General features: G+C 37.3%; 1 protein-coding gene across 5 annotated transcripts in view; it reads right to left on the reverse strand.

Moving 5' to 3' along the window:
* The window catches only part of LOC115614618 (septin-2), a 37,713-nt gene that overhangs the window by 10,803 nt on the left and 10,697 nt on the right, over window positions 1-16,213 (reverse strand). For all 5 annotated transcript variants that reach the window (XM_030501745.1, XM_030501748.1, XM_030501744.1 and 2 more), the window contains exons 6-11: window positions 12,427-12,561; window positions 11,822-11,939; window positions 6,571-6,672; window positions 5,621-5,766; window positions 4,524-4,607; window positions 3,475-3,532 (exon numbers count right to left, since the gene is read on the reverse strand). In XM_030501745.1, coding sequence (XP_030357605.1) covers window positions 3,475-3,532; window positions 4,524-4,607; window positions 5,621-5,766; window positions 6,571-6,672; window positions 11,822-11,939; window positions 12,427-12,561 — 643 coding nt within the window. The remainder of the gene's footprint in view (window positions 1-3,474; window positions 3,533-4,523; window positions 4,608-5,620; window positions 5,767-6,570; window positions 6,673-11,821; window positions 11,940-12,426; window positions 12,562-16,213) is intronic.

Here is a 16,213-nt window from a genome sequence, read left to right on the forward strand (position 1 = left end):
TTCCTGTGAATTCCCAGGTAACAAAAGTCAGAGGGTAAATTTAACATTGGTATAAACTCCACTTATGTCAGGATGAAAATTTAGTTCATGTGACTACTGGGTAGTGACTACACGTAACTACTGTAGCAACATGGGAAGGAAACACACATTTAAAATGAGAGTTAAGGTTACAGACTTAAAAGTGAACCATACAGCTTCTTAATAGCATCCGGATACACAGCTCTGCTTTCCACGTGTAGTATATTTTGCCCAGAATACCAACAAGCACTACTCTTGCCTGAACAAGGTGAGTGGCTTTTCTAGTGACAACCCAACAGATATCACAGGAAAATAAATGTTAAAAACCAAACAATATCTACTTCCCACTGACATGCTTCCCCTCCTCATACCAAGTATGATTATTTCTGCCCATGCTTTTACATAAGAAAGTTCATAACAAGAGAAGCTGCAAGAATAGGGCAAGATGGAAAACTGCAGTGGATTTTCTAGTAAATCAGGATGTTCCCATGATAGTTGCCATTGGTTAAAAATACTTCCAATACCAAAGAGTACAACTAATCTTGTTAAATTCAGACAGGAACAATACTCCTGACAAATTTACTATATGGGAAAAGGGGCTACCATCGAGATAAATGTTTTTCATAGAACATATTTACAGTATAAATAGCACAGCCATCACACTGCATGGGCAGCAAGCATTGCTCCTTCAGAAGACAACTCAAAAGGACAAAATAAAAGCAATTACCCCCCCCCCCGAAAAAAAACCCAAAAAAACCCACACCAAAAAAAAGTAAGATTGTTCTTCATTCCAGCCCCTCTAAGGGTTCCCATTGACAATGGATTACTAATTTCTCCTCATGATGTTCTCCCAGGACTAAGACTATAGATTACTTTATGGAGGAAGGCCGAAACATTCTGCCTCCCTGCATTGGGTAGTAACAGCCCACAAACACATATTTTCAGAGTAGGAAGAATAGGTCCAACACTACAAACTTTAAGGTTGTGCCCATTTATGCTACAACACCAAAATAATCTGACCTGCAGCATATTTCCAGCAAGGAACATGGATACCTTTATTCTTATTTTCACTTCCCAGCTCAGGAAAACAGGTTATCACTTGCAGATGAGCAAGAAGCACAACCAGACTGAGCAATAAATCCAAAATGACAGATTAGCAATTCCAAATTGCTGAACTGGGGACCACATCCTTTGGCATAATAAAAGATCATTTAGCAAAAGTGATGTCTTGATAAAGATGATCCTGGCACTAGCCCAAGCATTCATTCCTTCCAAGGTTATATAAACCTCACAAAACTGTAAATAGAACTTCAAGCACCGTTGCTGATGGGAATGCAAAACAGAAGGGGAAATGGATATTTGTTTTCTCTGAAAAAGGCCATGGAATGCAAGCCCATTTCCTCTGTGCCTCTTTCCTCCCCAGATTTTTCCCAGTCTGAACCTTGGGGATGATACAGAGATGAAGGGACTTCATACCAGCTTATCTACGGAAGATTCAGCAAAGCCTCTTGATCTCTTTGGGATAACAGAATGAAAAAGTTAAAAATCTATTTGGTTTTTTTCAATTTCTAACCTAATCCTCTGCAACTTCATCAGCAGTTATTCAGAGGTGATTTGTCCCAGAGGAAAATTCCAGAGACTGTCCTCCAAGAAATTCAAGACTTCATCCCTTTAGCCATGTTATATAAAAAATACATTACATACATAAGGCCAAGTTGGACAGAGCCTTGGGCAACATGGTTTAGTACGAGGTGCCCCTGCCCATGGCAGGGAGGTTGGAACTAGATGATCTTAAAGTCCTTTCCAACCCTAACTATTCTATGATTCTATAAAATACTGTATATACACATTCACACAGAGTGGTCAGAATAGACCGGTATATAATAACGTGCCCGCCAGGAGAACATTTCCCCCAGTTTCCAGGGGAAATGGTTATAAGAGATTTTTCAAGATGTAAGACTGAAGACGAACAGTCCTACAAGGATACTCAAGTTTCTACTTAACTACTTGACATATGCAATTTATATTGTTCAAATAACAGGAGAAACAGTTACGACTTAAATTCTCAAAGTCTACTGCCTGAATCTTGGAATCATCAAGAAAGAAAAGGGAAAAAAGACAACCTCAAAAAAAGAAACACAAAACATTTTTAAAAATGCTCTTGACATTTTCAAAGCATCTGGTATTGCTGGTGCCAGCTGATGGTGTGCTGCAGATTTGCACTCACATCAGTAAATGGGAGGCAGCTAGTTTGTGTACAGAACACTCGCGAAGTTCCACTCTCCTAAGTGCATGACCAAGAAGTGTGCTCATGTTCCTGAAATAAAGTTATACAGTGATAAAGATGCAGCCCATTTAACCACGAGTAATTCCTATTAGTAACTACTAGTTACGGCGATAATCTGCTGCTTCTGCATTTTGTTTTAGGAAAATTTTTTGCTATTTAAGTCAACATGCCAGGGTTAGCCAGTAGCTAACCAGGATTGGCTATTTTTAAATATGAATGTTATAAAGCAAAAAGGGAATGCACAGACTGAATTAACTATATTTCAAAAATTTCCATGTATGGGAGTCAATCTTTCCCCTCAGAAACACACAAAAATGCTTGTAGTTTTTTTTATTTCTTACTCCAAATCACTGCATATATGCATTGATCTTTTAAATCATGTCTTCCTGCATTTACGGACTTGGATCCAAGCTGAATTGGATAAAAGCATGAACAGAAAAAACACTCTTCCAATTGGCAGCAAGTCTTAAGTTTTCACAATGCAAGCAGTCATAACCATTGGCAGCGTACTACTTCAATTTACATACTAGGCTAAAAATTCTCTGCATCTTAAGAACTTTAGCATTATAATGTTATGTTGAAAGGCTCAGTAATAGTTTGAAACCAGCATAAGAAATCACACCAAATCCATAAGTTGACTGGTACAACAGAAATGCTACAAATTTTGCTGCAAGTCAAAATTAAGGGGAAAACCACACAAATTAATTATATCATGGGATTTTTAAGACTTAACAACCTTTTTCTACTCCATAGCCACAAGATATAAGAAATTTTCTGGTAACATGCTCATAGTAAGCCATGCACATCTGACATGACATTAGAGTATCAGTCTACCCCAACACACTGTTCAAAGCAGCATGTGTAGCTGACAAACACAAATTGATTTCAATACTTAAAAAATAGCAACTATCCTTCTGGAAAATTAGCATACAAACTGGAAGTGATAAATACCCTGACCACAACCAAGAGACCACATGCTACCTACCATCCACAGTATGCAAGCGACTATAAACAAAACACTTTGTATGGGCAACTTGTACGTTCAGATTAGGTCTGTTATTCTTCACAGCTCCAATCTTACACTCTGTAGGCAGTAGCTGACGTAAAGACTGAAGTTGGAACATAGCATGTTACATTAAAGAACAACAGTTCTAGAAGTTCCCTCTTACCTCAGCCTCTTTCTGCTGGAGGATTCTATCCTTGTCTACCACTTCTTCTTCAACAGGCCTATTGAACAAAAGAGCACATCGATGGTATAAGATACAGAAGTAAAAATCTTACAGAACAAATTCTAGGCTCATATTTCAGCTAGTGTAACAACAACAAAAAAGTCTACATGCTTCTACACAGAGGAAATTCAGACATTCTTAAACCTGTGCATCCTTTTAGTAATAAGCTGTCTTTATCTCATACTCTTGTTATTCATTCTCCATTTCTAAAAATTGGATTTCTTCACTGCTATGGGGATTTTTTGCCGCTTACTCTAATCAAGAGATTTCCTCCACTATCCATGATACAAAAATCTACCAATAAAAAAAGCTGTGTAGGCTATTTCCTTTCTTCTTTAAGATCAAAATGGTTGGCCAAATACTTAAAAGAACAAGTAAAGTATTCTTGGGGATAAGAATAAGTCACTGTCAAAAAAGATGCGGCACAGGTAGATGTGAAGTTTTTGTATTAAGTTTCCAAGAACAGAAACCTTACCAAGGAAAAAGAAACAAAACACCCCACCACAAAATCCACACATAGAAAAAATAAATAAATAAATAAATAAGGTTCTCTGGTCTAAACCTCTCTTTCCAGCTATATGTGAAGGAGCAAGAGAACAGCCATCACAGCAGTCCTGCAATGACTGAAGAAGCAACATCAGATAGGCTGAAGCCTGTTTAAATGTGCCCGCTAGAGTTTATTTTTTCCAAGTTGATGTCATTAAATAAAAAACCCTGCTTGCAGCCTAATAGTTCCTTATGCACATTCCAGTTAAAAGCACAGAGAAAAGGGAATGGATACAAAACCAAGAATAGCTGGAAGCATGGCACTTTGCTACATATTACTCCTCTTTGAGTGTTTCATACAAATTTCAGTAACTCTATGGATTGAAATCTCATGAGAAATAATTATTTACAGATAGGATCAGTTAAGAGGAAGAGCAAGCCCGATGTCAGTGGCAAAAGAAGAGACTGCAGCCAGCAGAGCCCAAAGGCACACACATACTTACTTGCCAGTTCGTTTTAGTCTCTCCGAACGGAAGTTCTCATAGTGCAAGTCTTGGGTCACCTCCTGCAGGTCCTGCATGTGCGTTCTGGAAGATGCAAAAGACTACTGAACACTTTGTCCTTCTTGCCAAAGGGAAGAAACCCACCCTTTTATCTTCTAGTTCTGTTTTATATAATGGATGTATCTACTGGGAAAATAATCCTTACAGACCAAGCCTGCCATAAAGCTAGCCAGGATTCTGCTTTCATGTTATTGGTCTTTAAATCATACTTAAGTGCCTCCCACCAGTATTCTTCAAAGATTCAAAGTATGTTGTCGTCCTCTTGCTCACTGATTACTTTGTAAGAGTTATTTATATCAGTCTTTGCAGCGTTAAAAACCTTGGGGAAAGTTATTCAGAAAGATTCTTTAATTCCTAAAGTATTTCTTGACTTTTAAGTGTTCTTAAGCATAATTTGTAACTGAGAAGGAGGTGGAGCTCCTCGATTCACGTTACAGTTGGCATTGCCTAACAATTTCCAATCGTCAAATAAGGAAAAAAATGCTTGCTACCAACGACCAGCAGAGGGCAATCCCTGCCCAAGGGAGACTGAATTCAATTTCCAACAATAGCGAGACATCATTAAAACAAACAAAAAAAATCACATATAACCATCTACACAGGCAGAATATCCGTATCAGCTAAAATCAGAAAGGGGCAGGGTACCACATTCAATAGATTTCCTATATTGCCAAGAAAATTGAGCTTTGCCTTTAGAATACTCTTCACAGTTTAATCAATCACTTTGAGTATTATCATAAAAGCCTCTCTGCCCCTCCCAGTGCACTGTAAGAAAACATCAATTTGTATGTAAACCCATCAAATCAGTTCATATAAGGTACAGAAACTGTCACATATATCTGGCAATGTAAAATATAGAAAATTATTTTCTGAAGTCAGAGAATTACAGCAGCAAAACAAGCTGCAGGGGGCTCAAAAGCCGCCCTACAGAGCCACCAGAGCTCGTCTGGAATTAAGGAGTTCATGTTTTTATACCTCTCTAGTCATTGTAACAGTTACATCACCACAGGAGATGGGATAATTTTACCATTACTCACACCAGCATTGTGCGCAGTTTAAGGAAATCATTGTGCTCTGGATTTTCAACTTCAACAACTCCCCAGGGATACAGACGGCCTCTGATTTTCTTCCCTTTCACCTCAATAAGTTGATTGGATCCAATAACAGCAAAGGGAATGCTAGCCTAGTTGAGACAGAGCAAAACAAGTTATTGTTTTGATTTTTGACCGGTTACTTTGGTTTGTGTTTTGTTTTCTTTTAAAGAAAGCACAAAGACTTTTAAGTAACAGATAGGAGAGAGGGAAAGAAATGCTGACAAATGCACTCTACTAAAATCCTTCTGCATCCAACAAATCCTATTCCAGGCAATGCAACCTCTCATTCCTAACACCTGTAGTTTTGTTAGGATCAGTTTGTCTTAACAGAGGCACAAAAGGAAATGACGCTTTGCTTTAGGAACACTTGACTGTTGTTGAAGTACAGTTTGGGCATAATGTGTCATCTGACATAATATCATGCATGGAAAAGAGCCAACAGAAACATACTTCAGATAGAGATTAAAGTAGCTAGAGAGAGAATTTCGATACATTCTTCAAGCACCTTTGCCAGTATCACAGCACAAAGAGGAAATTACTTCAGTAAAACCTTTATTATCTGCTCTAACAAGAGGAAAGTTGCTAATTAGTATAGTAACCATAACACACAGACATTTGCTTGCACGTTAAAAGGTTTGAGTCAGAAAACAGACTGCAAATCACAGTTCTTGGTGAAGAGTTCCTTACATTTAAAAGAGAAAAGAAAAATCACAACATGCTATATTTGGAATTCTAAAGAAGCAGAGACTGGAATAAAAAGGATTAAAATTCAGACTTAACGTCCAAAGCAAACATGAATTTTCAACACGTTATAAAGGAACAAAGTACCTTTAAACATACTGTAGACTTGAAGAACTACTACAGCAAAATAGTAAATTAGGAGCAAAACTTGCCTTTAGAACTCTGGTTTGTTCTTTAAACTCCTCATCCTCATCAGAATCTGCATCAGGGAGCTGATAAATCCTAATGCCATGTTCAGAAATCTCATCCAGAACCTGAAGTTTACAAATAAGGAAAAATACTAAATTCTTATTTCATCGCAAGGTATTAAGTTAAAAATATATACATTTGATTTACTAGTTTGTCACATCTAGAAAACTCAGGATGCTTTTCTGCTTGAAGGGGAATGCTTAGAAATAATCATGAGCAGAAATGCATTCTTAGAAAATAGCAAGTAAATAATAAAAAAAAAAAAAAAAAAGATTTACATGGAGCATAATACAGAAGCAGACAAACCCATGTGAAGTTAATATGAAAAAAATAGTAAAAACAATGAATTTGGAAGTGTCAGTTACAGCATCAAAACCATGCAGCCCGTGTCAAAGCATATTTTTGTGTATTTATTAGGTACAAAAATTTAAAAGACAGTGTCCCTTGAATCAAAAACCACAAAAGATTATTATTCACTTGAACCAGAGAAAGTTATGCAAAATCCACCAACAGAAAAACCATCCAAAACCAGTGTTCTTTATTGCCACTAATGTCTGAGATTAACATAAAAAAAATACACTCGCTATTCTGTATTCCTGTATACATTCTTTCCCTAATGAAATCACTGCAGGGGTAAGCAGCAGCTAGCATAAATCCAGACTTTTGGCAGTTTCAAAAGGTGGTACAAGTCAATCCTTTCTTCAAAACTGAAGAGAATGCTTCTGCTGCCATACTATTCATAATATTTAAGTCAGAAATCCCATCAAATGCACTGACAAGATTTTCTTTCTCTACAGAAAGTATGGTGGTAGGAGGAGAGTATGCAGAATGCCGAGATTCCACAATAACTCTCTTTAAAGGGATCTTGGATATTTGTGTAGACTTCCTAGATTAGTATTCCCTAACCAGTTGCAACTGTAACCCCACACCTGGCACCTGAACCAAGCAGCAGCACTACTGCAGCAATGAACTCTTACAGCAAAGTCTGGGGAAAATCAGAGTGAGGGTTGACGTAATGATAAAAACGTTCAGGAAAGCCTATGTAAGGACTTGTGCTGTCATTATAACATATATAACTGGACATTAACTTGATAATACAAGTACAACCAGACTTCAAATAGATGAGAGGTCTTAATGAGCCTTCTCAAGAGCATTGCAGGGTTCCTTGATCCTTTATTGTGATGGCAACTGATAGCTATGGTATAAATAAAACTTATCCAACCAGATCTTGATTATTAAACAGCTGTTTACAATAAAACAATCCTTCACACCACTGGAAGAGGAATGACCATGTATGAACCACAGCTATTCCCATGACAATGTTTTCCTGCCAGGTATATAAACATCCCACGCACTCACACACACGCACACACACCGAATAAAGTGTTATGAGCCCCCACCTACACAGAGAGCAATATTTTTAAAAGAAAAAAGAAATTTGGGGATAGGTGTTGCCAAGAAACTATCCACAGTTACATTTGCCCAATTACATCTAAAGCAATGCAGGTTGCAAAATGGAAGATAACTGAATTGTCACTAAATGATAACAGAAGCTGCACAGCTGGGATAGGTGGGGCAGCGCTGCAGTGCGATGCCTTTAAGCAGCTGCATGAAGCAAGAAAGCACATTTAACCTGGCTGAGATCTTAAAGATAAAATGCAAGTGAAACAATAACGGGAAAGCCGACAGCAAGGGGTGCTAGAATAATATATTACAGCTGTTAAACCTAGTGCTTTCCTGAAAGGAAAAAGAATTGCAATAAAAACAAACTGTATTTTATGCTCCTAACAATGTAGCAGCATTTTGCTTCTTCAAATCTGAATTTTATTGGCCTCAGAGGGTTCTGTGTTCCTAAAGATTAGCCTTCCCATGGGAAATTAAGAAAAAAGTCAAAATATTAGTTCCCCTCTCATGAAGTCATTCTTTTGAGCAGGTTTCCTTAGCAGCCGTGCATGGCACAGCTTGTGAAACTGCCTTGCATTTCTTCCCACTCAAGAGTTTTAAAAAATAACTTTGAATTCCAGAAAGACCAAACAGGAATTACTCCAAGCTGGGTTTCCTTTGCAGGCACCACAAACTGATCTTGCTGCAAGCGGCAAAACAAAAACATTTTACTTTAGATTGATGGCCAAATGGCAGAAACATCTGAAAAAAAAAAAAAAAAGACTTCAAGCTGCGTCAGCAAAGCAGGATTTTGATTCTTAATCTTGATTAGAGATTCTGTCAGCCAAGATACTTTGAGTTAGAACAATATACAGTAGCTAGACTTTCAAAGCTTTGGAACCAGATTATACATTTGACTTAATATAAACTCAGTTTGTAGAGTGACCTTTGCCAGAGGCACAAAAATAATGAAGATGTGTTTACCTGTTTCCTAACCTCTCCCTCAGTCTACAGCAGAAGTGCCATTCGTCTCACTGTGTTTAGCCAACACATAAATGTGGTGTCCATCTATGCAAGAGCAGACTGTTCTAAAGGCTAGTTAGTTAAAAGTAAATTTGCTCAAACTAGAAAGAACTAAACGTGGATTAGCACTGAATATGGTCAAGAAAGGTTTAAATTGATCTGTTCATCACAGGATATGTAAACTGGGATTCATCTTCATCTTCCATAATAAAACCTACATCATAAACCCTCAATCTAACATCACTTACAGAATTGTACTGAAAACCAAGCAATTCCAAATCCACACCGGGAAACACGTTTACTTGCACTATTGCCATGTGTCAGCTAAAATTCAGCAATAACACCATACAGAAGTAAATGTCGAACAGCACGTGCACTATGCTATGCTTGACCCTAAGACCCCAACATCAAACAGCAGATAAAAGGAGCACAGAAGAAAAGAGTCACCAAACAAATACAGAAAGTTTTGAAACCTGGTAAGAGTATGTTCCTCTTCACCTACGAATTGATTTTGTGAAAGATGACTGTAGCTAGAAGCTATTTATATCGGTTTATTTTATGTATTTGAAATGACAAAGCAGAACATTCAGATTCCCAGAGAATTATATTGTAAAAATAATGTTACACTTGAATGCCTGCTTCAAATCTGTCAACATCATTCTGCTACCAAATGCTGAATGAAAAAATAAGTACCTATGAAAACTGAGCCTGAACTACACTGCTGAAAGATCAAATACAGTTTCTTTATAAAAAGCAGCAGCTCCACAAACACTATTACCATTAGATAAACATCTTTCACCAAGTCAATACACCCACTGAAAGAGAGAAGCGATAAAACGAGCATAAGCAGCTGCATCTCTGGTTTGTTATTTCCCTGAGTTCTTTCAATTTGCCCACAGTACCTGTCATCTCCTCATAGTATTTGTGGAACAACAAAATAAAAGCTAAAAAGCCCAAACAGAATTATTCCCTGCAAGATCTAGAGGACCTTTTTAAGTCAATGAATGACTTTTTTCCTTTTTCCTCCCCTTTTCACGTAGTTCATCATAAAGCTGGTCACTTTTGTATAAACAACTCTTGCCCCCTTCAGTGAATATTTGTCTACACTGCAGACAGGGTTCATCCAGTCACAACCGCCCTCACTTTAAACTTCCTCAGATACTGAGGATTTATTCCATTTCTCAGGCAAGTTTTCTTTACATCACTGAGCTTTTATAAACACAACAGCAATGCCAGCAGTACCTCACCTTGCCAAATTGCAGTTCCTCACAAGCCTGCACAAACCACAGTCACACCTTTGTGACACTGGTCCACCAAAAAAACCCCCAAACAAATCCTCTGAATTGGTTGAGATCAGCTAAGTGCTGCTCTGTAAGCATGACTTTAACTATACTATTTTCCCAGTTAAATAAAGCTGTACTCCCTCAAAGAAAACAGAAAAACACCCTCACACAAGAGCCCTTGGAATAAAGATCCACTAACCATTCTAACGGACTACTGAAAGCTAGAGGATCATAATCAAAACATCTGTCACACCCTCAGTGACAAATCAAAAAGTTGTATTATAAAATGATATGAAGATATAATAAAAAAGCTGTCATTTTACCATGAAAAAAAAGTTTGCAGAGTCTGGTGCAAAGTATAGGCTGCATTTAGAAGTAGTAATTATCTCTATACTACTCAAGGCATAAGTTATTAAACTTGTAAAAATTCATAGGCTTTGTACGGTTCAAATCTGTTAAAACTTTGCAAATGAATGTACTGGGCTGGAGGCAATAGAACCTTACTTGTGGTCTCAAATTTTACTAAGCCACCTCTCAGCATAATACAGTCTCATCACCTACCCATTCCTTTGTTTAACACGGTGCATGAAGTCATTCTGAATTAAAGAGGATAAACAAGGAAAGATTAAATATTTACGTTCCTTAGATAAATTATTCTATAATGAGATTAATTAGGAATTAGATTTAAGGTAAAAAACTTGTACAACCACAAATTTGTGATTTATTTCTGAAGAATTCACTACAACGTCTTATTTGGCAGAGGCTGGGCTGTCTTGGAAAGGTTTGGCAAAAAAAACCAAACCTTAAAGACAGCAAGTAAACCTTCCAATGCAAAAAGATTTATTTCAGTACCATTGTCTGGAAAGACTTTCTCCAATGCAATCCAGAGTACATCCTTGTATTTCACATAAACAGACAACTTAGTAGGAAAAACGTATACAAAACATAAATTTTTCCATAACAACAGAGCTACAAAAAGCATCCTGTTATATTAGCCCAACTGTCCTGCCTTTACGTTAGGGTTTTAGTTTGTGTCATGGATGCACTTATTAAGCAAGTTTCCAATCACCTCAACTTAACCACATTTTGCTACAAACTACATAGCACAGGTAGAGCACAGAAACCAAGTTTCTTTTGGATGAAACTAATGATCTCAGAACATATCTAACGCACTCCCATGACTAATGGGCATTCAGTGGACTGGACTAAATGAGAGCTAATCTGAAACTTCTCCATTACATGCACTTCAGGACGACCTGAACCCTTGTTAAACAGTTTTGCTCAAAATCTGCTCTGTTGGGGCACACTGCTTGCTAAAACAGCCAAGAATGACCAGGTTCTCAGCAAGTGTCACTGGTAAAGCACATCACCCTGCACAGCACCCTGAAGGTTGCCGACCTCGCACTTCCTGAAGATTAGGTGTTTGGCCAATACCACTCACCCCCTTTTCAGTTTGAATTTACTTTATATTTGGCTTTAACATTGTATGGGTTACATTGTTCCCGTGACCAAGTGTTAGACCTACTCTTCTCTTCAGCCTTTCTCTCTCCTTCAGCGTCAGTGTGTCAGCCTTGGCAATCACAGGGACAATGTTGACTTTTCCATGAAGAGCCTTCATGAATTCTACATCTAATGGTTTCAGCCTGCCAACAAGTAGAAAAAAAAAATGGATAAAAATAGAGGGGTGGGGGGGTTGTGGGGTTTTGTTTGTTTGGGTGGTTGGTGGGGGGGGGGGGGTTATTTATTTTGTTTTTATTTTTTAACAAATAAAATGTATTTAAAATTATTTCAAGTTTCTACATAAATAGTATTTCCAGAATAAATTATTGGCTTGGTTGTGTAAAGGTTGAATTGAAATTAAAATTATCACTCTAATAGGATATTACAAGCTCTTATGTTTCTGGGTGATAAACAATGTAATACTGACTGCTTCAAAACAATATTGAATGCCAAAAAGGGGACAAAGCAGAGGAGAACATTAATCCCCAGAGATCATTTTAATTGCATTGGCTAACTGATAGTGTGGGAAGTAACTCAATATTAAAGTTAAGTTTCCAGTTCAAGTAATGAACAAACTTATGAACAAGATATAATGCCCTAAAATACAAGAGCTCAGATGCTTTTTCTTACCCATGCCCAAAGGGAGAGATGAAGTAAAAACAGCAATGGACTCTGTTGTCTATAATGTGGCGCCTGTTTAGACCGCTCTCATCATGAAGGTATCTTTCAAACTGGTTGTCAATGTACTGGATAATTGTTTTGAAGCTGTGGTATGGAGGGATGGGGAGGAGAAAGAGAAGCATCATAGATCAGCTTTAAAATAATAAAGAAATTATTATGAAAAGATAACAGGAGGAGAATCATATTTTATTAAGAACAGTTGTTACAAAAACTTCAACTGCTAGCACTGTATCTAGCACTGAAAGTATTTTGATAATGCAAAAAGATACTTTGATAGCAACCACTGAGTGTCTATTCATGCCTAGAGCTACTTTGAAGTGTTACTATGTCCACTGGATAAAAAGTTCAAGTGCAAGCTCAGAAAAAAAGCACTCAGTGCTGAGACAACACAGGCAGGAACAGAAGACTGATACTTTTTTCTGGGGGTAGGGGATGAGGAATTGTTTTTAAACCAACTGACAATTGACATATCCCGGATGTCCTCTTGATTTACAACCCTGACCCTAGAGCTAAATTTCTATAGTTACCTATGAAAACTCTGGTATTTAGTCTGCTTGTATTACATACAAATACATTTTTAAGCCACCACATGATTTATCAAGCTATTTTTGTTACCTTACAGAATCCTACTCTGTGGGCAAAGAAACATAATTCCTACTTAGTTCAAGGCAATTTAAAATATGCCCTACAAATATGTAAAGGAACACAAAATTGTAACACACAGATGAATCAGATATAAACAGCTGTGACTAGAGAGAGAAAAGAAAACACGATGCATTGCTAAGAAGATTGCTTTAAGATATTCCAGAGCATGTAGACACCCGCAAACAACATTAATATAAAAGTCCTTTTAGAGCACTTTATATTAAGTGCTGCTGGAGAAGGGAAATGAACACACTGATGAAGATAAGATTAGGCAGATGATTGTGTGTCACGGACATATCTTAAGCTACTTGAGGAAAAACTGGGCAGAAAACCTAACCTGAAAAAATAGTATTTCTGTTGTTGAGAAAATGCAAATTTGACGAGAGAAATTTAAGGAGGAAACAGACAAGGGAACACAACACAAATACCAGAATTAGTAATCTGGAAAATGAACACATAGAATGATGGCAAATACTGTGACAGACAGCAAAGCTCAACCCTGGGCTTCACAGCTGTAATGAGGATAATGAAAGAAAGTAACAAGAATGATGGAAGAGATCTTGGAGGGAATATGATTTTCCAAAGTTGAGTAAGCTTTTGAATTTAGGAGGAATAAATCCATAGCCAAATATACGTACATACACGATTATATCTGCAAGATTTCTAGGTCGTACCACAGAAGACAATGCAACAAAACATGTATTTATTGAGTTTTGACCTTAGTGCTGCTCAAATCTTTAAGAACCAGCATCTAAATAGATAAATGCGTTGAAAAAGGACAATAGGGTTTATGTTCCTGTTGACCTTAGCTATTCTCCTCTTAGCTGGTGAAAGGTAATGAGACTGAAGACATACAGATATTAGGACAGAAACCAAGAACAAACAATGGGAAAGCAACTATCACACATTTCTCTGGCAATGTAATCAGTTTACGTGCAGTTTTCAAGCTCTAACAGCTATAATTTTCCATATTAATATGGCGTTAGTGTCCTGTACCTCCTGACTTCCGGGAAACACCTGGCTTATACTACTGTGCTACCATTACTTAGGAGATAGCACATCCTGTATTGTAACAGCAAACAACACAACCGTTGCATTTAAGCCCACTGGGAGAAAATGAGCATTACCAAGCTGCCAAAACCCACAAAATCAACTTAACATAAGCCAGTAAAAAACAAGAAAGTTTGCAGCAGCCAGAAAGCAGTTAAAGAATGACCTATGACACTGCAACCAAGACAAAATGAGGCCTATGATCTGCAATATCTAATGAGTTAATCTGTAGACAAGTTTTGTCACTGATCCTTTTGAGGCCAGATTTGATCCCAAATCTGTGCATGAAGCAATTTTTTTTTTCCCCTCCTCTCCTTAGATACTTTCTCATTTGTCTTATGAAAGATACTACTTTAAGGACACGTTTTTCTCATGATCCCATTGTCCACATGCATGGAACAGCCATCCTATGCTTCAAACCTCCTACCATAAAGAATTTTGCTATTCTCCAAACACATGCCTAAACAGATACAAAGAGCATTTTCAGGTATAGTTTGATTCTAGGTTACAGAACTCCAGCTAGCATGAAAGCTTCACACAGAATCTAAAAAATTATCACTACAGTTAACTGTGGTTAGCCTCCACCTTTCCTTATGGGCTGTTTAAGTTCAATAGCATTTGGAAAACGAAAAATAATCGACTTTAGAGAACGCATTGTACTAAATCTAGAACTTGTTTCCAAATCCAATACTGTTCTTCTTCTAATCCAGGACACCTCCTGGACAAACTCCTGACAACATATAATACTTACTAGCACTACTTCTGTGATGGAAAGTACATAAAAAAATTGACCCCAGCTCCCATCCTTGAAAGTCGAACTCTAAAATTAAGCTCTTCCATCGATGCAAAGACAGAAATCAAAAGCCACAAGAAAACCTACTCAGGAGAAAGATATTTGAAACACTCTCAGCAATTGCTGTCTCCTAACAGACATTGTACCAGTTTGATTTACCCCGTTCAAAAATAACCTTAGTAAAATTCATCACCCTGAAAAACAGTCTGCAGAAGTTACAGCTGTCTCAAAGAAGTGCTTTATAATAGTTGGATTGAGATCAGCACCATCTACTGGTTAACCATAACTGCAGCGAACACAAACGTAAATTCAAAAACACAAACTTGCTGCTTCCTCTGAACTTACAAGGAAGGAAGGTAGTTGCACTGGGTTAGTCTTGACTATAGTTTGAAACAAAGAGTCTATCCATCCAAGTCCCTATGACATCCTGTAAAGACTTTGTCAAAATGACACTCATCAGACTACAGACAAGGTCTTTTCATGTGACAAAAGAAAATGGGACTAGAAAGACGTAACTAAAACTAACTACATCTTTTTATTCTTTAGTATGTAAGTACTATTTGTTCCCATAATATATTTTTATGTTTAAGATTCGTCACAGAAAACTACGTATAAACCAGTAAATTGTTCTACTGTTCTGAATCATCATGCAATAACTCTGTTTAGTAAGCCTCCAAAAAAGAAAGGGGAAAAATCTGAACACGTAGGTCTCTATGAAACATCTTAACAGAATAAACAAAGGGCATTAGAACACAATCAACAGGAAGAGCTCTATGTAACACAATACATGGGCTGCAAAGCTCTTAGCTCCAGCGGAAGGAAGCTCTAGTCAACAGTGCACAAAATAAGCAAGATCATGCTGCAGTCCAGAAAGATGCCTTCGTGTTACTCTGAAAGATCCCTTTTTTCTAACTTAATAAAATAGGAAATGTGGGAGAAAAATAAAAATCCCACTACAACTTTGCTTCCAAACTTTCATTTAGTATATTATATAACTTCACTGCCTTTGCTTCTGCTGTGTTTCTACAGTACACCATAGAGAGAAAAGAAAAACCATGTCTAATAAGAACGTTCTTCAGAATGCTCCAGATAACACAGCATTCTGTCAAGAAAAGATTACAAAACATTCTATTGGCATTATAGATGTTTATTTTATCAGCTCTTTGCTTCCTTCCTGATCTTTAACTTATAGAATTCAAATCAAACAGTATTAGCTTTATGCTCCCTTTCTCTGCACAGTGACACTTT

This window comes from Strigops habroptila, chromosome 11 (genome assembly GCF_004027225.2).
Source record: "Strigops habroptila isolate Jane chromosome 11, bStrHab1.2.pri, whole genome shotgun sequence".
NCBI classification, from domain to species: domain Eukaryota; kingdom Metazoa; phylum Chordata; class Aves; order Psittaciformes; family Psittacidae; genus Strigops; species Strigops habroptila.